At 41.8% G+C, this 25,651-nt stretch overlaps 1 protein-coding gene across 2 annotated transcripts; it reads right to left on the bottom strand.

Moving 5' to 3' along the window:
- Window positions 1-1,075: 1,075 nt before the first annotated feature.
- On the bottom strand, window positions 1,076-25,372 carry tp73 (tumor protein p73). Of its 2 annotated transcripts, none has more exons than XM_071923602.2 (12): window positions 25,259-25,372; window positions 23,900-24,148; window positions 10,357-10,543; window positions 9,518-9,633; window positions 8,021-8,130; window positions 7,311-7,450; window positions 6,767-6,855; window positions 5,918-6,045; window positions 5,357-5,511; window positions 4,659-4,791; window positions 2,040-2,133; window positions 1,076-1,766 (listed from the first exon to the last, which is right to left on the bottom strand). In XM_071923602.2, exons 1-12 carry the CDS (start codon window positions 25,277-25,279, stop codon window positions 1,365-1,367), a joined length of 1,824 nt encoding a protein of 607 aa, XP_071779703.1. In that variant the 5' UTR covers window positions 25,280-25,372; the 3' UTR covers window positions 1,076-1,364. The 2 variants fall into 2 exon arrangements, with proteins under 2 accessions (XP_071779703.1, XP_071779704.1); XM_071923603.2 differs by having other exon boundaries at window positions 7,308-7,450.
- Window positions 25,373-25,651: the final 279 nt, after the last annotated feature.

A 25,651-nucleotide genomic window follows, 5' to 3' on the forward strand; every position in this document is an offset into this window, starting at 1 on the left:
ACAGCATTACTACTATCGCACCATGATTAAACATGTTGGATGGAAAGCTAGAAAAACTGGAATGTTGCTATCGAACATGTTAATCATTAACCACAAACAAGTGCCATGAAGATACATAGGTACACAGCTAGCTATAATCAATCATGTGAGGACCTTGCCCTGCAAGGCTTTTCAAAATACACAGAGAAGGCTACTAACTGTCTTGCCAAGTGTCTTGGTACACAGGGATGTATTTATCACTGAATTTATGATTTACAATTCTGATTAAATCCCCACTGTAAAGATATAATACTGTTTTTGTTATTTTGTTTCACAATGGTTTCCAATGCTGATGTGTTTGCACAAGAAACAACATAGTAGCCTATTTCCTACAACTATGAAAAAAATCTGTTATGGAGGCAACGTCTGATTTTTTATATTTTGTGATGACTTTGATTTTTCTTAGTTCTCATGAATACACACTATTAATACAGTAGTCCACATAACAAGATTTGTTTTACATTGATAAGATAGGGGTATACTGAACTAGAGTGTTTAGAGTCATTAAGTTATCAAAACTATTGAAGCATATACATAACTATGTCTTCTTGCTGCTGTGAGTTTGAAGTCTATACATGTGGTTCAAACAGGGGCTACACCATTTGGAATCAAAATACCTTTTTTCAACCACATATCTAATACAAAACATTTACAAGATATATACATTTGTACAACTGAAGGAAAACAATAAATAAGTCAACTGAGAACTAATTTTGTGTCCCCTCCATTCACTGTGTATTCAAAACAGAAAATGGCAACTATCAGTTTGCCAAATGGTGATATGTCTATCCCTACAATCTTTGTGCTCACCATATAGGCCTATGTCAATAGGTGTAAAAGAAGAGGAAAAGTCTGTCATGTTTGTATTATTGCACAGCGCAACTTAAAAAAAATCCCATTTTCCAGAACAATTGCTGTTGTTGTCCATCGTCACAATGCACTTATCAGAGTCCCGTTGTTTGAAAAGCATAGTTCAGATCACACTGTATAGTTTTTCCAGTGGTATTTGCTATTGTAGAGTTGTAGAGTTGTGTCCTTTTGTCATCTCATGTTCAATCTCTTGGATGGAACAAGTGTTCAAGCACAACATAAAGACTACATAGGAAGTGCATTAACACAATGAAAATGTCCCATATTAAAATAGGGAACATGAAAGACCATGGCTCTCTACAAAATCACTGACTGAAATATGACAGCAACACCTAAAAACACATTTAAAGATCCTATCTGCATTGTATTACTTTATAAGTAGGCTTATGGTGACAATAATATTGGCAAACAGTCCCAAGATCTATTTTCTATGACTCTCCTTCTCTCCCTCCCTCTTAGTGGATGTCACTTTCCATGAACTCCTCCTTGATGGAGTGCTTGCTGCGGGACACCTTGCAGTCGGGCATGTCGAAGCCGAAGTCGGCCCACTCGTCAGTAGCGGCTCCCATCCCGGACGTCCCGACCACACCTGGTCTGTTGGGGATGGTGATGGTGTGGCGCACGCGGAAGTGCACGGCCTCCATGACGCGCTGACGTTGGAGTTCCCCGCCGGCAGCCCCGATGGCCGCCATAGCCGAGGCGGCCATGTTGCTGCTGGAGCGAAGTAGCTGCTGGCCGTGGTAGTCATGGTGATGAGTAGAGGAAGGCGGAGGGAGAGGAGCGCCTTGCTTCATGTCCTGCAGACCTCGCCAGATGGCCAGGCGGAACTGCTCTGGGATCTTCAGCGCACCTAGATCCTGGGGAAGGTACAAGGTGAGGCGTTGGAGGAGGAGAAGGAGGAGGGAGAAAAGGGAAAGACAGTAATGGAGAAGGAGGAAGACACGATTTTAGAGTAAATTAGTGAGACAAACAACAAAGAAAAAGAGAAAATCAATGTCTCGCCATTGAAACTCAACCACCATAACCAATGGCACATTTGCAACAACTCACAGATCAATAGCATATGGTCAGTGTCATATTACATTTCCAAATACGTTGTGAGATGGTGAGTGCGAGGATGGAGCGGTTACCTCCATGGAGAGAGTCTGCAGATGGTAGATGGTCTGGAGGCCTTGGGAGGTGAAGTAGTCAATGCAGTTCTGACAGCCCACACTGGTTAGAAAACTGTATGGGGAGAAAAGCAGGGCTGCTTAGACCACAGCTACACAGCTGAAAGGTGGAGGATTAAGACGCAAAAATCAATGTCATTAACGCTGACTGATTTAAAGTACAGTGTGTGCTTGATCAGATTAGAGGATGTCCTAACCAGAAAGTCAGAGTCAGCATTTACTTTGAGGCAGGACTGAATAGAAATGCACCTAAGTCACTTATGTTGCATGTTAACAGTTCTCACTAACCCACCATCACCATCAGATTAGTTCTACTAAAGCTATTATTAGTTTCTTTTAATATATTATAAAGAATTAGGGCACAAGTCTAGCCTCAAGTGTACAGAAAATGAACATCTTGATACATAAATCATTCACATCAATCATAAGCATGCATTTATCAATGATTCATAAGGCCACTCTTGCTTTGATGAAAAACCTTTATTATAAATACATGAAATGTTAAAGTTTTGGCAACATACATTATAAACAAAAGAGAAGCTAGCTGTACAATTTAACTGTACAATGAACAGAACAAATCTAAAAACCAAACAGCTGAACAAAACCTACAGTATCAAAACTATTCAAATTGCAAAAGCAAAGTCCCAGTATTAATGCCACTGCATTGACACATTATCTTAGAAAAAAAAATATGAAAAAGTTTTAAATTAAATAGAACTTAGAAAACATAAACAATGGAAATTTCTTTGAAGCAAAATTATCAGCAGTGCATGGCAAAGGGTTTTATGGCTGTATACAAAATGACTGTGTGGATGATTTTTGTAATTGTGACAGTTTATAGCTACAGAGGGCTTTCAGGTGACATAACGCACCCTCTGGCAGCCATAGTGGAGGTCCACATCTCCTGGGCAGCAATAGCTGTGAATAGCTGTGTTTCTAAATGTGCGACTTGGCCGTATCAGCAGAGTGAATAGACAGGGTTTATTTCTGTGCTGTTTTTGACTGGGAACTGATCATTTCACCACTGATATATCTGACTGATTTTGTGTTTAGATAATGTCAGCTTGTTAGCTAGCTAACCATAGTATCTGGTCAGCTAACTATCACTGTCCTGTTGTTCACACTAGTAGAAGCAGTCGTTGCATGTTAACATTAACATCACTTGCCTAGCTAAATGAGTCTGCTGGCAGCTTCTGTGTCACTGCCTAAATCTGGAAACAAATCCACCTTATCAAATTATTCACTTTTACTTAGAATGTACAGAATGCAAATTGACCTACACCCATACCACAACAATCTTTTCCAGGTGTCTAGCCTTATTGCCTGGTTGTTATTTATAGACATTATTTGAGGGCAGCCAATTCTCCAGTGGACTTCTATAATGGCGCCAGCTGTGGTTGCTAGGAGATTTATGATGCAACTGCAAAGCCTCTACACAGCAGCCATATTGAAATCAAACTCTGAGGCTGTGACCGGAATGGATCACTATTCTCTCATTTGTATTTCCCTATATAGTGCTGCTCTATTAGTGCACTAATTAGCGGTAAATCACACATGATTAATGAGTGAATTCGGACACTTAATTCATCATCATTCATCATCAACCTGCGTCCACCAGTCGCATAAACAAATGTTTCAGCTAACATTTGACAAGTTACCAATATTCCTTCAAAGCCAACCATATATGTGTCACTAGCTGACATTAAACAGAAAAAAAATATTCACCGACGTTCCCATCTAGGTGTTTTCCGACCTTATGTCGGTGAATAAATATTATATGCATCGGAGTTGTGTGTGGCTACTTTTTTCTGTTTATTTTCACACAGCCAGCACTTCGCCAATCCAGGTGTGCGGTTCTCACTAGCTGACATTAACAAAAAAACACGTTACAATAAGCTATGTACCGTATAACTTGCAGCTAGAGATAAATACCTTCCTGAAGAGACCTTCATGTTAATGTTAGCGTTAACGAGCTCAAATTAGCGTAACAAAACGTGCACTTATAATTAGTTATGAATTGGCAGTTACAAGAAAACATCTTTAGAATAGCTTGACATCTTTTTGATACCAAAAAAAGTTTATTTACTTGCATTTGTAAACGAGATTTAGTGAAGAAGAGGATGCCGTCATTATAAAACCACGGAAGGGTTACAACTTCGTTGTTTGGTAACGGCCAGGTGACGACAGACTCGCAATGCATTTTGGTATACTTTCACCGTTTTAGTGACCAGGCTTGTTCACTAGATATTATAGTGCATTGTGGGAAATATGTAGTGCCCTCAAAATCATTCCACAATATCATTTTACGATTCGGACACTAACAAAAAATGTCTGACGTACGTATTAGTGCCCTAACCCGCAGATAGTGATCCATTCCGGCCACAGCCTGACTGTATAACACAGTTCCATTTATTCAAATTTTGCCTCAAAAGGGAACTTTTCTAAAACGATTTGACCAAACATGGCCCAACAAAGTACCTGGCACCAACATGGCACCGATTCATTTTTAACACAACGACTGCATCTTTGATTGTCTTTGACAGGAGGAGAAAGAAGGAGTGTCATTGGAGGGTGAGGTACCTGACGAGGCTGGGGTCAGGGTTATACGGAGGGGGCGGGCTGCAGTGGGAAGTAGACACTATAGGCTGACTGCTGTGGCCACCATTCATATCACCATTGGCCTGCATGTGGTGGCTGTTGAGCATGTTGGGACCTGAGAGAAGGGAGAGGGGAGGGGGGATCAATAAGGCAATCAGCAGCCAAACAACACAAGAAGCATTCTCAGTATAACGGCATATATAGACTCTCTTGCCACTGACTGTTTTGTTTGCTCAATAGACCTTTTTCACAAACATGGCTGACGTACTTCTGCAGGTTATAGATCACTTCTCACCATTGCCAGCAATGTTAAAAAGCCAACTTTCTGTCACCTCCAACTCTGTCTGTGATCACTAACTAGCTAACCAATGCCAACGGTAATTTCTGTGCTGTTAGCATTTTGTAAATCACTTTTTATAGTCTTGCAGTCGTCTGGCAACAGAAACAGAAAGATGTCAATGACAACACCTGTATTGTGTTATACATTATGTTGAAACCCAAAATAAGTGATCACAGACAGAGTCGGAGGCGACAGAAAGTTGGCTTCTTAACATTGCCGATCTATACCCTACAAAGACGAAGCAGAAGTACGTCAGCCATGTTTGTGAAAAGAGTCTATAGAGAACTTCACAAATCTGATTTGATTTGACTCACACACACACACATGCGCAGACACTCACCCATGTGGGCTAAGGAGTTGGGGGCAGTGTGGTTTTGCTGGGGCTGCTGCCCCACCAGCTGGTTGACTGAGGGCAGTTTGCTGAGGCCTCCATGGACATGAAGCTTGTTCATGTTGGACAGTGGAGAGTAGGAGGAGGGAGACGCTATGTGGCTCCTAGAGAAAAGAGGAGGGAATGGCAGAGGTTAGAGGATGTCGAGGGAATGTGTGTGTGTGTTGGTGTGTGTGTGAGAGACACTTCACACACCCCTCTTCTCTACTCCACCCCCCAAATCACCTCCCCCTCCATCAACATCGTCACTATTTTCCTCTTCTATTTGCACCTGAATATGTTCCTGTCTCATTTATTTCAAAACTGGCTGTAAAAAAAAGTACAAGCGAACAAGAATCTAAGTTCAGCTTTGAGTTATCATGGTCCTGCTATTGAGCTTCAAGGTTGGCATGTACAAGTTTCATTTCTCCCTATTATTTCACTCGTAGAGTTCATCAGGAAATTAGTACGAAAGAGAGCTTATGTGTGTGTGTGTGTGTGTGTGTGTGTGTGTGTGTGTGTGTGACTCACGGTCTCTGCAGCAACTGCTGCTGTGTCTGTTGTCTGTAGGAGTCCACCAGTGGCTGGGGCACCAGCTCCACCAGCTCCAGGCTGTCTTTGATCTTCATCAGCAGCTCAAAGTTCTCCCTTCCACGAACCTACACACAAACATAACATATAACATATAACATATAACATATTCCATTTAGGGCAGCAGGGTGGCATAGTGAGTAGCGAGACCGTCCTTTAAAGGATAATACTGCTGTTTTGTTTAAGTTTGTGCCAATCGTCTAGGCCTCTCCTTTACATTCCTCCTGTTGGTGTCAGCATAGTTGGAGATATCAGGACTCGTTTTCCTCCCTTCATTTGCTGCCATTCATTCTTGTACTTTATGAAAAACAACTTCCACAGACTTGTGTTACTGTGATAATCCATCACAGTAAACATGAAAGCTTAATTTGGTCTTGTCAAAATTGCTGTTTTATCGTTATTTCATTGGGCCTGAGTTGAATGTTTTCATATCAGTGCTGCATTACGTTACACTCTGCTTCCTGAGTTACTTACCGAGTTAGAGACTTTCTAAAATGTAGCAGCATGATTTGACAGCATTTGCTAAAACAAACACTGCCACATTATTTTACCAGAGACATATTGGGAACAGTTTTAATGCAGCGTGGACGAGTCTAAATGACGTAAAAGAGAAGTCAACATAAAATATTTCAACATTGCCTGAAAGGGTGGATTTAATGGTTTTAAGGGGCTGAAACCCTTCTACAGTAAATCTAATGAAGTGCATGATTCCCTAGGCACATATTTATATGTCTTTATTTCACTGTTAAGATTACTGTCATGTAAAATCAATATGTAAAAGGCTCTTACAGGAATATAGTAAATCTCCTCCTCTCCATGCCGCCTCTTCTTCATGTTAATATTTGGACTGGGAATATTTGGCGGGGTCTGTTTGAAGTCTGCAGATGAGAGAAACAGGATCATAATCATCAAGCAGGTTTCCTACACATTTCCCATTTCATAATTGTTTTTCCAGACCAAAATACCTTGACTGGATTAGAAGATTTTTGTCAGTATTCAATCTGATGTATGCTAATAGCAGTTGAGCAATATGACATCTAAGCCATATCACTCTATTGTTGCAGGTTATTTTATCATAATAACAATATTTGAAATGCCAGTGGGTCTACAACTGTATAAAATGTGTAGTCATATGCAAAAGGACGGAACAGTTTTTACATACTTTTCCAGATTTTTTCTGCAATTCCAAATCTTTTCCTGGGAATTATCACTTTATATTAGTTAGTAACTTTCCAGACCTGCATAGGAACTCTAAACACAGACATTGTCAAATATACAGTGCATGATCACAGTTCTAGATGTTAGAAATGCTCAGATTGAAGCGACTCACTACGCTTGTTGGCATTTCCGTTTTTGGCCACGCTGTCGTTCAGGGCCTGCTGCTCTCTGAAGTGGTCCTCGTCCGCCTTGCGGTCTCGGCCCGGACACGCACATATCCGGCCTTCAAATGACCTTCTGCCCAACACCTGACCGCTGCAGGGAGGATTGGGGATTTAAAAAATACTCATGAAGAACTTGGACTCTGTCAAGCAAACTTTGATAGAATGCAGGTTCTCTCAATTTCAGAATTGTTTTCATGCATCTCATTACTATTCAGTATTACTTTGGCTTGGTACAGTGGACCAATGCGCTAATTGGTCTCACACTATGCACTAGTTAAATAATACTGAATATTGAATGTATATGAAGTGATGTGTATAATCTACTGTTTATAGTGGGTCGTTCACACCCCATTGCAGTGCAGACAGGTCCTGTTATCCTGTAGTATACTGGGAAACTTTTCTAAGTCTCTGCATCAGTAAGAACTGCAGAATACACAGGCACAGAGAACTGAGAATTGCTTGTTGAAGTCATATAAGGTATTAGAAAATTAGAAAATTAGTCCATATGTGTCTTTTTTGTTGACATGTCGTTGTGATCTATTCTGTTGCAATGTCTACCATCTGTTGGCAAGCAAACTGGATACACAGGCTACAAAATTGATGTAACTCCAACAACAAACGTTATATTCACCAAAACATTTAATGCTGGTTGTGGACTTACTCTCTGGTCTCCAAGGTGATGATGATGAGGATGGGTCTCCTGTTCATGCCACCCACACAGCTGCTGTTGCACATGAAGTTATATAGGATGGTGGTGAACTCAGTCCCAACCTGGAACACACAACAATCAATCCCATCAGTTTGAATTCATTTACAGGTAAAATAAGCGGATGCCGAGGGATTTACTGTATGTTTTGTTGGTTTACTCATGTTTAACGTGTCTAAGAGGAAGGTTCAGGACTTTTAGAAGTAAACAGAGTCAGAAACGTTTCTAGCAAAACCACATATCATCTGCACACAAGCAAAACTATTTTATTACTTATTCTTACATGCTGCAATACTTTACATTTATTTGATGGGATTCTATGACATTCTATGATGGGACAGTCACTCTAACTGCTGGACAACCCCGTCGCCATACTTACTGATGGAAGTGAATGGAATTACTTTTTATATGCAATTTTTAGAGAAGTAATTTCAAACCCCACTGACTAGAATTGCAAATAAATACATTTCTCAAAAACAGGAATGAAAACTCTGAATGTCTTAAGAGGGGGTTTCAATAGGTAGCTAAAATTCCTGAATGTTGGTTTTAATATATATATATATTTTTTTTTTCTTAGATGTATCCCTATGTTATGGTACCTGCTGTCTATCTGGTTTTCATTCTTATATTTCACTTGTTAGGGTTGATCTCCATCTGAAACAAGTGAGCGATCCACCACCAGAGGGCAATGTTGCAATGCAGTCTGCAGTGAGAGGAAAAGTAATGCTTTCCCCCTGCATTTCTCATTAATTTGTTAGGGTGAAATCGCAGACATGATGAGTTCTCACTCTCGTACTTGTTCGGACTTGCCTGACGGGGTTCGCAACATCTTTATATATAGATGTGCCTCCTATGAAGTCCCTCACTAAAAATGAAATGAAATATATGTTTTATATGTATATGAAATATGTTTTACTGAAGTCAACTTGAAAGATACTTGGTTTATCTTGAAATATAGCGCCTATGCTGAATGTACAAAATATTAGGGACATCTTGATTTTGAGTTGCAGCCCCTCTTGCACAATCCACATCTCGGATGTCTCAAAGCTTAAAAATCCTCTAACTCGTCTACTCCTCTTTATCTCCTCCTTTGTGATTAGTATAGATTGGTATAGAATGGAACTCAATATGGGACAATGGCTTTTACCTAGATTCACCTCATTACTCTTTTCATGAAGTTCCTCAGTGAACTTCATTAAAAGAGTAAATGTCCCTAATATTTTGTACATTCAGTGTAGATCATCACAGTAAAATCAAATACCATGACGTTACATGCAATAAAGTTGCATTGTATCAGTATATCTGTTAGTGTGCTACACTAAAGCAAATTTTGTTTCTGATCTTGAAATTCAAACTCGTGCTTTTTAACATGTGTGCCTGTGTCATCCACACCGTAACGCAGCTGATTCGACCCAGTCTGTATCTGTATGATGCAGCTGATGATCCACTGACCTGCGGAGCCTCGTACGGCACCAGGACGCTCTGCCGGCCCGTGACGGGGTCATCCACGTACTGGGACAGGTTATTCCCCTCCACCCGGATCAGGTGACTGGCTGGGGCAGCTTGGCCTGAGCAGAGGGCGGGTGGGAGATGGGAGGGAGTTGGTTTAGCTGAGTCAAAGCAGCACAGGTACAAGACACCAGGGGGTAAAAGGTTTTACGCACAATTTTTTTGCTTACGACAAATGTTGTGATTTATGAATAATGAATAACGTAATTTATCTTTTCCTAAGTCCACTGTTTCACATGCATTGAACTCATAACAGAATAAAACAAAAACAGCAAAATAATATAACATTTTGGGAAAATGTCTACAGTTGTGGAATAACAAACTAAGCAAATTTTGGTGGAATTCTCCTTTTAAGAGGTAATCTTAATTTTGGTGACATCATTGCTGTGGTGTTTCTGCACTGCACTTCCCAGAGATCACCTGTCAATCAAACTGTGTGTCCAGTACTGTGAAGTATTTTTCCTTGGATGAAGTTTGAGTTTCTGTAGGTGTCCCTCTTTTCTTTGTCTATTCAGCCATGGTGGCCATCGCTGCTCATGCTAACTACCCAGTTCTTCTTCTATTTATTTTATTTATTGCATCACTTCCTATGTGCCAGAGGATTTTTCCCAGGAAAGAGCTACCTGACAGCCGGGTGTTTAGAACAGCAAATGTAAAACCATTCATGAACCACTATTGTGTTATATCAATCAATAGAGTGTAGCAAAACGGAAATTTATTCAAATGAAAATGTCACAAATGATTACTTCAAAGTAGGACATGCAGGACAATCACGGCCTCACCATCGTTGAAGTCGCGGCCCAGCTCGTGGTTGGGGCAGCGCTTGACGACCTCGGTGACGTGCTCCGCCTTCTTGTAGACGGGCATGGCCCTGATGATGCTGCCGTGCGGAGGGGAGCAGGACAGCTTGATCTGGATGGGACAGGTCTTGGCGATCTGACAGTAGAGCTTCTTCAGCAGGGGAGAGTACTGGGTGGGAGAGGAACACACAGCCAGTGAGAAACTAGGAAAAACTAGGGGCTTCAAACTGACAGATGGCAATTTTGTGTGTGTGTGTGTGTGTGTGAGAAATGCAAAAATGAATGGGAGGCCATTAAAGAGCCTTCTGCCTTAGACATCACAGTTAGTTACAGCAAAGTTTCATGAGAGCGTGAACTGATGCTTTGCTGTTTTATCATTTGTTAGTGGATGTCTTGCCAAACAAAGCTCTTATCACAGCTGTTGTGTTAAAAACTTGCATCGTCAACTTAGGGTGTTTTTTTTTTTTTTTCCTCCTTGAATTGAAAGTTTCCATGGCGTACGTGCATCTGTGTGTCAAGTATGTCATCACCTCATGGACCCATGAAACCTGTTCAAAACCAGTTTGATGTTAATGCGCTGACAATCAAAAAATAAGGCACATTGTCTTAATTCAAGGAGTTATATATATTTTTTATGCCTCTATGTGATTTAAAACCTTGGACGAAATAAGAAGAACACCATACAACAACTGACCACTGTCATTGAAAGCAAATTCCCATTTTTATACAGCTTTTATATTCTTTAACCTGCATTAGCTTCATTTCTGTTCAAGCCCAATATTGGCTATCCCAGGCATTCATAGTGAGTTTTATGTCAGCCTAAAGGTCTACTTCTTCTTATTTTCAGATAAAACGAGGCGGGGAAAAAAAGGCGGGAAGGTGGTAGTGAACACATATCAAGGGAAGCTCATCTCAAAAAGTTTCATACTCGTGAAGTCATAGTAAAGTGTTTCAGGAGATGAAATTGTTGTACCATAGTGACATATTTCATTAAAGCCATCAAATCATCAACTAGAGGGCCGAACAATCAAAAAAATCATTCAGATAGTGGGAGACAAAACGGACGAAGAAGATCTGAGTGATAGTATGACGAGAAAAGAGTGGAACATGAGCACTGTAATCATCATATAAAACCATTGTGACTGGAGGACAAATTGAGTCATTTGAAATATGAGGGAAAATACGTGAAGACTGTAAAATTAAACAGTAAATTTGATTCTATGTTGTAAAGGTAATCGCTGTGTCGTGAATGATTATTATCCAGCAGACTGGGCTTGTGGCTACAGTGGTAATGTCAGTAATGTGAGATGCTACAGCTGGCAGAAGAGACATGGAAGTTCAAAAGGACAGATTGGGAAAAAATGTGTGTCTTTGTGTGTGTACCAGAAACCTAAAAATGAATAGATTGCCATTAAAAGAGCCTTCCGCCTTTTGAATTTCTCTATACAGTCAGTCAGTCAGATACTATAAAGTTTTATGCGTATGTGCTGAGTGACGCTAAAGGTAACCTGCGTGCTGCAAAGAAAGTCTACAGTGATTCTTCAGTCCAAATGTTTGGTTAATTCACCGCAGGGCATTACGCATTACAAAAAGAGTCCTTTGTCTTTTCTGACAAGCACATCTGCCACTGAGTTGGTACTCCTCCTGCCTTCTGTGTGTGAGTGTGTGTGTGTGTGTGTGTGGTTGTGTGTGTGTGCATGCGTGTGTGTAAATGGCAGTTCAGATGCATCCAAAAGACACCGGGACAAGGGATAAAAAAAAAAAAAAAAGTCTTAACATGCCCTGACACAATCACGAAATCTCAAAAATCTTCCTGTGGAAATCAAACTGGGACCTTCCAGGAAAATTGAGGAGACAGTTGTGTGTGGACTTGCTACAGTGAGCCTGAACACAAATGCAACAGTGCACCCTATGGCACAAGTATACAGTATTCAACTCAACATAGACAATGTACAATATTGAGATTGAGGTAAATTTATTTCCCTAACCGTGACAGTATTAGTGCCCTGCTCAACTCTCTGAACTACAGAGATCCACCAGATCTGCCAGCCAAATATTGATTATTCATTTCTACTGTTTCTATGATGCACCGAAATCACAATTCATAATCTAATACAATATCTTGGCAGCATAGACATCCACCTTCCTCTCTCCCCTAAATCACATCCTCCTTTCCCCTATCTTCCTCCTCTACTCACACCTGATCACACTCCTGTGGTTCACTTAAAAAAGCCTTTTCTACTTTTTCCTGGCTCCTATTTCTTTACCTTGCTCTTATCATACATGATCATTTATTTATTACTATCAATTCTCTGGGATCTAGGACTTCAACCCTTACACACCTTGCTCATAATGTTGATGATCTAAGAATTGAAGCTTTTTCTACTGCTACACAAATTGTGCATTGCTCCGAATAAGAGCATCAGCTAAATTCTTAAAATGTAAATGTAGGAAGCAATTCTTCCATCTGTTTATCATCTATACTCTGATATTTGTCTGTCAGCCTCCTGTTGGAGTGAAGACCCTCCCACCAGGCACTCCGGCCCGGGGGGAAGGACAGCTAGATAGATAGGTAAGACGATGGCTGGGAAAAGTCACTCCTACACCAGCAACTGCCTGAATTCCTTGTTGTGACACCGTTACTAAGCCCCCTTACAACCACCCACACACACACTCAAACCCTCAGACACACACACACACACATCCATGAGCACTCCCTCGGGGGCAACGAAAATACTTGTGCACAACATCACCTTTTCCCACCTAGCTTTCCCTGACAAGTCTCGACAGCCCGTCCATACCGTGAATAAATAATTTTCTAAAACGCAGCGCACAGCCAGACAGACTGTTTATTCACAGACCTGGGAACTTTTTCTGTTGCACGTGCAACCATCGCTTTTTGAAAATGAATCCATTAGTAAACTCTGCAACATGATCACAACAGAAAGAATGCTTTCTCTTCTAGCTTTCACAAACGAGTAACATGGGAAATGGGAATTTAACGGTTTAACAGGTAGCATCACAGAAGGTACCAAGTATTGTGTGCAAGTACTGTGTGTTTATGGAAGTGGCATGAGAGGACATGTGTTGACCTACAGAGACTGTCAGAAGGGGCAAAGTGCTATCCAGAGCTAGGCCACCTCTAGGTGCCGTAACACACCCTCTGGCGGCCATATTGGAGGTCCTCAGCGCATGGACTGATGGCTGATATGAACAGGTGATTGCGTTTTTGAATGTACAACTGGGCCACTTCAAAAGAACTGAAAAGACATGCACGGTTAATTTCTGTACAGGTTTTGATGGGGAAATGATAGTTTCCCCATTCATCTGATTGATTTTGTACTTAAGTAGCAGCTAACCATCATTGTCTTGTAAACACATCTCATTTGCACTCTAGCTAACATAACTAGCAGAAGCAAAAGTTAGCGCTCGTAGTGGCTAGTTGAACGTTAACATTAACATTGGTTGCTTTGCTAAATTAGCCTCCCGGCTCGTTAGCTAGCTAACAAAGCCAAAAATACAGCTGTTTGTTTAGGGTTAACTGAGCGGACTCTTCTCAGGCTAGGACCAGAGGACAAGGGTTAAAGACAAGATAGTTTTCTGTGTCACAGAGTAATGTAACTTTGGAAACAAATCTACCCTATTGGACCATTCACTTTTACTTATAACATTTTTTAATTGGCCTACACCCACACCACCATGAATTGTAGTCCGGTTGTCATTTATTTTGACATTGGCGGACAGCCAGTTCTCCACTGGACCTTCGTGGTTTCTAGGAGATTTGTGATGCAACTGCAAAGCTTCTATTCTGTTTGGTTTTATGCTTTGCCTGCGACTGGTAATTTTGTCTATCCTGCCAACTACTTTGGCACGTGGTCAACCATCATTTGAGTTCCACTTATATTTTAAAAACCTAGGTGGCTAAGTGGTAAAAGTGGCTATTCAATTTTGAGACTCATCAGCCGCTGTGCCAAAAAAAAAAGTTGGTTTCCTTTAATGATAAGGAGCCATAGAAGGTGATAGAGATAACTTTCAAATAAACACATACAATATGTTCTTTTGATAGGTGTGGGTTACAGTACATGGGCTCACTGGTTTGGTGATTGATCAGTAATGTGTTTGAACACCGTCCCACCTCAGAATGCAGGAAAGTCATAAATTTCTCTCTGTGTTTTCAGTCTTCCTGGGTGCAGCTGTATGCCATGGGAGACGTCTCGACTCGTCCACACACACGCTGACACACAGACAAGCGCACACACATTCACACACACTTCCATGAGTTCAGCTCCATATGTCATTGTCAGTGGTGAAGCGCAATATTAACATAAGCATTATCTAATGTAGCTCGGCCTTTACAGACAAGAGACGCTGAGTGATGGATAAGCTGGGCCTCATCTGATGATATAGAGATGGATGGAGAGGAAGCAGAAAAAGACAGAGAGAAAATAAAATAGACCAATGATGGAAAGATTGTTCGCTTTACGGGATGAGCTGGAAAAAGTGGAGAAGGTGAGCAGAGGAGATAGATAAAAAAAAAAAAAGACAAGGGAAGAACTGGAAAAATACAGGATTACATCAAGATAGGAGATAAATACACCAAAAAATGAGTTCATGGTCACAGAAAGAAGAGAAGGTCAGAGCAAATCTCGAATGTATACACACAAAATATAAGATGTTAGAGATGAGAAGGTGGAAGAGATATTGACCTTCTCTCCTCCAATTCAGCTACCACTGAATTTTCACTAAGCCAAAAATCCTTATACCTTTGCAAAGAAATGATCACAGAAATTCCCCTTTTCATCTCTGTCTGAGATTGGTGTCAGGCATGAACTCTAAAGCTTTCTAGTGAGGTTAAGATTAAGGATAAGGTAAGAGCTGAGCATTAATCAACATTTTAGGTGAAAGTCCCCATTGCAGCCTCAGAAATCCATCTGTCCATCTGTCAATTAGGGTTTGCAAGACTTGGATTTCACTGGCTGCTGGTAGGTAACACAATATAAACTGGGTGTTGTGAGTGTACAAATGCTTAATATCTTTACAAGAACCAATTTTGCTACGCTATCAGTCTCTACAAGCTGACATTGAAAACAAAAAGTAAAATAAGACCTGGCAACACTCTTTCAGGCTTATGATGAAATGTGAACAATTATAGACTTCTGCTGTTACTCAAGTAGAGAAAGAATTATGAATTATGATATACTTCAAGTTTCCATGCAATATTACCACTGAGTTTATTGAAAAAGTGTTTCCATAAACCGTTTTTGCAACTGTATGCAGAATGAAGCTGACTCAGAGCAGTACTAGAGCAAATGGTCAAATGTTTCTATTTCTTTCTTACAAAATCTACATGCTGGACTTTTTTCTATACTACACTACAGGGTATTAAGTAGGCAAAAATTGGTAAAGCAGTTTGAAGTGGAAAAATACATGGATGTATCAATAGTTGATGTGCATATTTAAGTAAGAAAACCCTGCTCCATGGGTTAGGAACATCTAGATTCCACCTAACAGTGCGTGATTGTGTGTCTGATTTTTTGTCTTTTTGTCTTGCGTAGACGACTAGTCTTTACAAGAGTACCACCTAGCTTACTAGCCATCATGTTGGCTTGTCAAATTTTCATTGCATCCATCCATCCATCCATCCATCCTTCCATCCATCCTTTCCCCATCCAGTGCGGTGGACCAGTGGAGGCAGGTCCTGACAGGCTGCTGGAGACAGAGTGATAATTGCCAGATCGTCATCCATATACACAAGCAACGGCTTGCCCGCCGCAAATTCGCTTAACTGTCCAAATATCAAGTATGTTTACTCTCTCACTTACGCGCGTGCGTGCGCGCGCACACACACACACACACACACACACACACACACACACACACAAGCGCGTGCACTTGCTACACGCATACACAACCCATGCTGGGCGTCTGCATCTCCCTGCTAATCATATTCCACTCAAAAACACATAGAAAATTCAATTCTGCCTTGGAGAATTTCCCACACGTTCTTTGAAGTGGTGTAATTGCTGTTTGCGAGGCTTTGGGAGATGAGGGAAGATGTAATGACCTTTAGGCTCTGACTTGTATGCCAAAAGTCTCCATCCAAACTTGGTTCTCTGCAGTTAAAGTCGTAATTCTGAAACTGTCACATTTTTTACTTGTTTCCAACACTGTGGAAGAGATTTGAGAATTTCTCAGTTCCCTTATCCTGCCCCAGGTTTACAAAAAGGGCATGAAACTAACTTTTTTGTCAAACTTTTTTGGCTTCAGTAGGCAGTGGATTCAGAATTCCAACTCTGCAAGTTATATTTGTGCTGAAGTGGTTAGTAAAATTGACAGACTTATCAGCCACAGCCAAAATTTCCCAGCATTTGCGTGTAGAGTGAGAGACAAAAACAGAACAAGGGAAATTTCCTTTCCCATGTGCAGTTTCTCACAGGGAAGAGAGGATAGGCTGCACGTCTTCACTTCATCTTGGAGCAGACAGGACAGTCCAGGCCTTGGGCTGGTCTGCATGTTTGGGGCAGAGAGCAGGAGAAGGGACCTCTGTCCCTCTGGGAAGCCAGCAGGAAAGAAAGAGAGACCAAAACAAACAATGGCTGCACTTGGTTTTATGAAAACCAAGTGCAGCTCCTTATCATTTTGGGTGCTCAGGGGGGTCAACAACAGGAAACATTTACATGTCTCTCAGTGTAAAAAGGGAAACTGGAACCTGTAGTTCTTTTACAAAGGGAACTGTAGTTTTGAGGATAGCTGTGGGTATGGTACCTACATACAGCTTCATATTGACTCCTACTCACCGTCACTCATAGGCATCCGTGTGTTTGCACTCAAGGATGCATAAAGCAGCGGCACGGTCCATGGGGATTGTAAAAGTTCAGGCTTCCCTTAGACAGGATGGCATATACACAGTCAGCAGAATGGACCAAATGTTTAATGTGTTAGCTTCCTGGATTGATTGATGACATTTGGTGCTACTGTTTCATCCCAAAGTCCAGAACGTTTCCAGGCCGATGTCGATATTTGACAACATACACTGTAGTACAGGTGTCAAATTAGTCAGACATCAAATTTGGAGGCTGCTTTCCTTCAGTACAAGTTACTTGGTAAAATCGAATGAATACAGTACGGATGTGGACAGTGATGAAATATTGAGTATGATCTTCCAGTGTGGGGCTTTTAACTTTAAGGAATCATATTTGATGATTGCAAATGCACAACTGCATGTGTTTGCTCGGTTCCATGCGTTTTCACTCCTAATGCGCACATGAGCATCAATAAGTGTGTGTGAAAAAGCTTCATTATCGAGTGTGTGTTTTCCCAGCATGCTCGGCAGGAGGGCGGGCGGGCGGGCAAAGCAGCGGCGTGGCTGTGGATGATGCATGGCGAAGGAGAGGAAGGATGCGTTGCACCGGGCATGTTGGGACCTGCGCCCTGACGGAGAGAGGCTAATAGCTGGGAAGAGCAACTTCTGACAAGCCGCCGTGCAGTGCAAGCTCTAGCCTGCACCCCAACCCCACCGCGTCACCCCTCCCCTCCCCCACCCCCCCCGCCCCCAATACATGTAGGCACACACACACACACACACACACACTGACTTATGTCTGAGTATATGGAAAGAGGACTCATTATTTGACAAGGCCGAGGTGTTAGATCTCATTTCCAGCCGCGGTGACGCTCGTCTGTTTCCGAGCCCCAGTCAGGAATCTCTGAGCCAGGTTCCAGACTCTGAAGGATTCGTCTTGAAGGGGCGAGAGAGACCGGCAGAGGTTTCAGAGCTATTATCACTAATGCACAGTGTCTTGACGAGACAGGAGGGGGACTAGAGGATTAGCAGACCAGCTTAGCATGGGCTTGGATGGACTTACTATGTGGGAACATTAAGATAGGGAGAAGAAGAAGAAGGACTTCTCTTCTCTTAAGACCTATTCTAGTTTATTAAATTCTATTCTACATTGAACCATAAAGGGAAGATAAGTCTCTGTTGCAGCAGTTAACAGGGATGGTAGAGATATATTCTGTTTTATTCTGTTCTACAGTAGACTGGAGGGTTTATTCATTCTTCTCATCTCTTCTCTTCTCTTCTCTTCTCTTCTCTTCTCTTCTCTTCTCTTCTCTTCTCTTCTCTTTTCTCCTCTCCTCTTCTCTTCTCTTCTCCTCTCCTCTTGCATGTTGAAGCAGACTTGGACTTTACTCGGTAGCCGACAGTGTGCAACCACAAACCTAAACATGGCTCCCGTCAATCATGCAGCAGTTGACAACTTGAGAAGAGGGGTTTTAATGTGGAATGCTTGATGCAATATTTAACAAGCAGCTAGCAGACAGAAAACAGCCTTTCTCCTAATCTCCCAAAGCACTGCACGCCACCTACTTACTTTTCAGAGAGAGAGAGAGAGAGAGAGAGAGAGAGAGAGAGAGAGAGAGAGAGAGAGAGAGAGAGAGAGAGAGAGCTGTAGGCAGGCAAGTAGGTAGCTGATTATAGTCAATATGCCCCTATGGCATTCCCCGCTGCCTGAGGCCACAAAAACTCACCAAGAAAGCAAGAGCATGTTAACTCCTTCATCCACACAAGGTGACTCAGTCGGGTCCACACAGTCATCCTCTTTGTCAAGCATGTTCAAACACAGACAGAATTTTATACACACACACATACAAACACACACACACGCACACACACACGCATGCACACTCATGCACTCCCCCTGCTGCTATTTTTGGGGAATCCCCTCACTTTCATTCTGAGTGGCTTGACCATAATCTCTTTTCTTTTCAAGACTGACACGTCTAAAATGACAAGCTGACATGATCTTAGCCTTCAAAAAGCATTTACCGCCCAGAATGGGCTTAGCAAACATTCTTGTACAGGTTTTCTTTTTCATGTTTTTTCTGCAAAACCTGAAAAAACTGCTGCATGCTGTCACTTTTACTTACAATCAATTTTACTTTGCTTGAAAAGGGAGAAAAAAAAAAACTTGCAATGCTTTGACACGTAGCTTTAGCATTTCAAGAAATATGGAAACAGTTTGTGGGAGTTTCTTCACATAATTTATGTTTTGTAGGCTGCTCAACTCTGCCCATTGGATTCGGTCAAATAAGGATAAAAATGATCACTACATTTTCTGAGCTGGCATTACTAGACTGTTCAGGCTGTTATTAACTAGTAATGTGTTGCATGTTGTCCACTGTTTTTGAATGATATGATATGACTTTCTCACAAGATGATAAATTGTAACTTAGCGTATTGTCTTGTGTGAAAATTCTGCTTTAGAATATGTATAATAACACTTAAATACATCTTCTGATGCGTTGCCAATCTTATAATCAGGTGTGCATGATAAAAGCAAAGCATTACAGTAAAGTCCATAAAATCCATGAGCAATCACCTCTCTCATTCTAATCCCTGCTGCTTTATGGCAGCAGAGGCATCTGAATAATCACAGGCTTCCTCACAATCCTTCTCTTTCTGCTGCCTCATCATCTGCACTTAAAGTCGTGTGCCAGTCAAAACCTCCTTCGTCAAGTCGTAACAGTGTCTCTGTTCAGCCGGTAACACGAAAAACTGCTCCCTGGGGTGTTAATGACCCGGCTACTGCCTCCAGTTAGCACAACAGTCAAGATAGCTTAATTGTTCCGGCAGGAAGATTTAAGCCTTCTCCTCTGTGTTGCCGTCTCTGTGCCCCGCTCTGTGAGCGAGCAGCAGAACTACTGTATTAGAAACACAATGTGGACCGGGAGAAGGGAGTGTTTCCAACAGTGGAAAGTGGGCTAAATGACTAATATCCGGGATAGAATAGGAAGCCCAATGGCATAACAAGTGATGATACACTGAACAGACGTTGCCTATCTTTTTCTGATCATTTGTAGGTGATTATTTTCAAACTATCAGCCGTGCGAACCACAGCTGATAAGAAGAGCACTGCAAAAAAACGTCTATTTTAACAAGTCATTTAATCTCATATTCAACCTTCAAATCTTATTTTTCTTAAAACAAGAGAGAACCAATGGGGGTGAGATAACTCCACTTGTTTTCAATGCAGTTTCACTTGTTTCAGTAATTTTCTAGAAATGAGTGTCAGTATCTTGAAAAAAGTCAGAATAAGGCAGATCACTGCACTACTATCAAGAAAATGAAACTTGGTTCTACAAAACTCTTGAAACAAGTTTATTTGCATTGGAAACAAGTGAAATGATCTAACTCCATTGGCAGATTTTTTCACTTGTTTTAAGAAAATTTGGATTTTTAAGATTCAATGATAGACTAAATGACTTAAGATGGAGATTTTTTGGGGAACATAATTTGTTGCAGATGAGCAAATGGGACAGCAGGGTGGCATAGTGAGTAAGGACACTGCCTTTCAACCAGAAGACCTGTTGCCAAGAAATCTGCCCTGCTGAAGGGCCCTTAAGCAAGACACTGAATCCCTACCACCTCCATGTGCGCTGTTGTGTGCCTGACCCTGACCTCTGACCTCTGAAAGGACTTATCACATTACATTAAACTAACAAGTTGAAACAGCCTTCGACAAAATTTCCCAGATTTCGCCACATTTCGATTACTTCTCTGATGAAACAAACTGATGATTTTTGTCCATGATGCATCCTTGGTTTCCATGAAGGTAGTTTGGGCGTGAGAAAGACCTGAGTCAGAGAATGGAGCTGAGAGAGAGGAGATGACAGACATTTTTTAGGAGAGGACAGAGCGGAGCTTCAGGCGCCAGAGGTGACAGCCGTGAGTGCACGCTAAGACCGGAGGAAGAAAGAGATAGAGGCAGAGAAAGAAAGACGGCGGGTCAAAGACCACCACTTCAACGTCCAGAGGGGGATCTTCTTACAGCACTGAGCGCCGAGTAAAGAAGCCCACCACGCATGATTACTTCCAACAAACACAGCCGCAAAGGAGCCCCTCAACACGGGACATTCACAAGCCCGCGTGCTCACAAACACATACGGACGCAAGCGCGCACACACACAAGCACACACACAGTAAAAGGAAATGCAGTTTGTCTCTTGTTTCAGGGAGGTCAACTGTGTGACAGTCGGAGGTGACACCTTTCCAGCAGGAGGCTTCTCACTGGGCCATGACAAATTACACAACTCACATTTCACCTGTCTCTCAGCAAAGCCCTGGACTCACCGTCTAGTTGCGTGTGTGTGTGTTTCTGTCTGTCTGTCTTTCTGTCTGTGTTTCTGTCTATGTGTCTGTGTGTAGTATATACATTTAAATGGAAACTGTTATGTGTAGACCTTATTGCCATGCCGACCATTTTGAACGTACGTCACACTCAGGATGGGAAACTCTACCAGGAGTAGAGCCCAGTTCTAACGTCAAGAATTGGACAAACATTTATCATTTCACAGATTCCCCACTGAAAAACCAAGAATCCAGAGGAATATAGGCTCAAATTTTAAGATATATTTGGCTACCAGAATCTAGCCAAGGTAGCTAGTATAGCTAACTAGCTAGTAGGCTAGCTAACTCCCTAAACTTAAGCAGTCATTGTATGCTAATTCCGCAGATTGTAAACTAATTTGATAACAGGTCCATCTGAAGTGTTGAAGTAATGTGCCAGTTTCATATAGGCTTATGCCAATCAGCTGGGGCCAGTTGCATAAAGATAGACCTAGTCTTAGACTTAAATCTGACGTTAAGTCAAACTTGCTATAGACACTTATACCTGTTACTACTACTTCTTCTTGCCATCTTTTATAAAATAGCTACAGTATTTAAACTTCCCACTCTGACAGTTAGGCTGATTTGTTGCTATAGAAACAAAGTTCTTAACCCAAGCTTAGCCAGGGGGAAGGTTTTCCTACCTCAAATTAGTCTTAATATTTAAGCAAAATACAGTCTAAATTAGACTAATCTAACCTGAGAATCTAAGACCAGTCTAAGGCTTAGACTAGTCTTAAACTAGCTTTATGCAACTGGCCCCTGGTTAGAGTTTCCCACCCTGAGTGTTCAAAATGGCCGTCATGGGAATAAGGTCCATTTGCTGTGTTTGACTTGAAAAACTGAAACCCTTTATGCTTTGTTGTGATTTGTATAGTGAAACAGTGTTTTTATATGGTTCTCAAATGTGATCCCTCTGGTATAAAGACAAACACAGACAGTCACATTGGGATTATGTGCAGAATTCTGCTGCCAACAAACACGCATCAAAGGACCACATTACACATAATTACATATAGCCTAACTTCGGTACAAAGGTCACCTGTTCGTTTTAAAATGTATTTTAAGATTGTATTGATTACTTTTAAGGCTTACTGAGCTCTAGCCCTTAGCTACACCTCAGGTCCTCTTGGCCATTCATAACTGCAGGCCCTGTCACACATCTCATAAGCCTTTCATTATATTTTGTTTTTGAATCATGTCTGGCATTCTTCTATCTATCTTATTATTTTTTGTTTTTGTTTTGTTTACAAAGCACTATCCAATGTTGTTTCTAAAGGTGCTATGCAAATGATAATGATGATGGTGATTATCATTATTTTTATTAGTAGCAGTTACACATTATGTTCTTATTATTACTACTATATTGCATTAACAATTACAATTTATTGTATTGTTTTGTATTCTCCCTATTCTTTGCTGTCCATTTGAATACCAAAAAAAGGTTCTCTTCAACATGTAGAAACCTTTTTAATAACAGCAGCTGCTGACTTTCAGTAACTCACACAAACAAAATCAACAGTCAGCAACCTGGTTTCTTAAACTCTGGATCGGAACAAAAAGTGGGACAAAAAGTGACGTGCTTCAGCAGGCTTTCCCAAATATTTAAACTAAATGTATTGCATTGCATTGATCTCCTATAGTGAAGCTATACAGGCTGCAACTCTGCCTGTACAACAACCACAGCCTTTGAGTTACATGTTACACTTACATTAACCAGCATAACACTGCAAAAAAATATGAACAATCTGAATAATGTAAAATATTGGTAGGAATAGGGCAACTGTTTATCACCTCCCATATAGGACCATGTGCTTCAGTGCAAGATAAAGTGCTTTCCTGGTCTCTATTGAGGTCTTATGATGGTCCAAGACAGCGAAAGGTATTTTTTTAAGCTTTTGAATCAAAGAATATTTTCTTTTAATGTAGAGAGTGTTATAAAAGGAAGTTGGAGAAAATATGAATTATATAAGACAAAAACTTTGCTGACCCTACACCAAAGTTGTCGTATTCGTCTCCTAAGATTCGACTACAAGAGGTGAGTAGAGGACAAGACGAATCAATGAAAGATCCGTTACTTTCTCTTGTACACGACGCGCCTGTACATGTGCTGGCTTGTATGTGTGTGTGTGTGTGTATGGAAGAGTGTGTGTGCGTGTGTTTTTCTGCATGTGTGTGCATGATAGAAAGAGAGTGAGTGGGAGAGTGAGAGAGAGAGACAGAGAGAGAGAGAGCCAGAAAGCGAGAAACAGAGAGAAGGGGAGAGACACACACAGAGCTCTCCCTCACACACACACACACACATACACACACACACCATTCCTCAGCACACCAAGCCAAGAAAGTGTGTGTACTCACGGTCCATGTGGCAGACTTGGCGGTGCTGGACTGCTGAAAGGACACCTGGAAGGCGTGCGGCCCGGGGTAGTCGGTGTTGGAGGGGATGGCCGGGGCAGGCGACAGGCCCTCGAAGGTGGAGTTGGGCTGGGAGTAGGGCGAGGGGGTGGGCACGGCCGACGAGGAGGCGTTCTCGGAGCTGTAGGGGCTGGCGGACGTCGTGCGGCTCCCCAGGCTCTCCATGCTGCTGCTCAGCAAGTTGTACTGGGACTGGGGACAGAGACAGAGCGAAGGGAATGAGGGGAGAAACGAGGGGGAGGGAGGAGAGAGACAGAGGGAGGATACAGGTGGAGGTGTTGGAGAGACGGGGCTTGGAGGCTTGGAGGGAGGTCGGGTTACACCGGGAGGGGGAGCTGTGGGTAGTGTGTGTGTGTGTGTGTGTGTGTGTGTGTGTGTGTTTCACAGCGTCTGTGTAGGTAGGTGTCCATGATTGTTTTTTGAGTATTTTTTTGCGTGCTTTCTACATCTCTATGTGAGGGCAGGGAGTTAAGGAATAAATGACTGTAATTCAGTGAAAGATTATCACAAGTACAGTCACAGAAATGCGTGTGTGTGTGTGTGTGTGTGTGTGAGTGGTGGTGAGTTCCCCAAAGCCTCCTCGGGGCTATGAACTGAGTTGTAAAACACAGGCGTAATCTATGCTCTGCCTAATTGCCTGCCATTCCCCTCTTGTCCGCTCTGTTCTGTTTGAGAAAAGGGAAGATTTGTGGCCCTGCGGAGTGTGTGTGTGTGTGTGCGTGTGTGTGTGTGTGTGTGGTGACACGTTTGTCAATGTTAACATATTCTGTGGGGCCCCGGCTACTATGTCAGCACACACGCTCAATGCATTCATGCGCACACAGAAAGGGAAACTGCTTTGTGCCTGTGTCATTTTTTGATCGTACATTTGCTCTAATTCATACTGATTCCCTGTAATAAGAACTAATATTACGAGTATGCACACTGTCTTAAAGTCAGTAAACACAAACGGGCAGCTAAGTCCACCAACATCTGTACAGCAGGGAGCTATTCTGCTCATTAACATAAAGCATAAAGTCATTACTTGATTTAGGCCTACAGTATCCAACAATGACACCAGTTGATTCTGATTAACCAGAAGAAACCAACTAATTTGCATTTAATATGAAAACAGACATAGATCCCAAATTTAAAAAGTCATTCCCAGATGTTTCCCTGCCTCCTATACAACCAGCACAAATGGTGTATGCATATATGTGTGTGAACTGACTGATGGCAAGTATCTACAGCCATGCACACACACACACACACACACACACACACACACATACACTCTATGAACAGAAAAAAACAAATCTTTACCTTCTTTTTTACGTAGTACATCCTCTAACGGCTCTGCTTTTGTCTCATATATAAACTCTTCAGTCAGAAACGTCCAAACACAGCAAAGCAAGGAGAGCGAGGGACCATAGCTTTAACCAGAGAGTTCAAGCGAGGTGTGCATCAGTGGACACACCATACACACACACACACACACACACACATGCACTCACTCTGCACACACACACAGACCCATCTAACGCCAGGACAGGAAAGGGTAAGGACTGGTGGAGAGAGAGAGAGAACTGATATACTGAGACAAGGAGAGAGAAGGAGAGAGGGAAAGAGGGATGGGAACCCAAAAAATGGTACGGCGTTCTAATTATGGCATGCCCGGACATAGACGGCAATGCCGGGACGCATGTACGCACACGC

This window comes from Centroberyx gerrardi, chromosome 14 (genome assembly GCF_048128805.1).
Source record: "Centroberyx gerrardi isolate f3 chromosome 14, fCenGer3.hap1.cur.20231027, whole genome shotgun sequence".
Classification (NCBI taxonomy): domain Eukaryota; kingdom Metazoa; phylum Chordata; class Actinopteri; order Beryciformes; family Berycidae; genus Centroberyx; species Centroberyx gerrardi.

What these genes read in the sequence shown, in the direction of transcription:
- tp73 (XM_071923603.2), bottom strand. Translation starts at nt 25,279, where the DNA reads ATGTACTACGTAAAAAAGAAG. An exon ending in TGCCGTACGAGGCTCCGCAG is followed by an intron (nt 8,131 to 9,517) that starts GTCAGTGGATCA and finishes TGTGTGTTCCAG; the next exon opens with GTTGGGACTGAGTTCACCAC. An exon ending in TGCAGACTCTCTCCATGGAG is followed by an intron (nt 1,767 to 2,039) that starts GTAACCGCTCCA and finishes TACCTTCCCCAG; the next exon opens with GATCTAGGTGCGCTGAAGAT.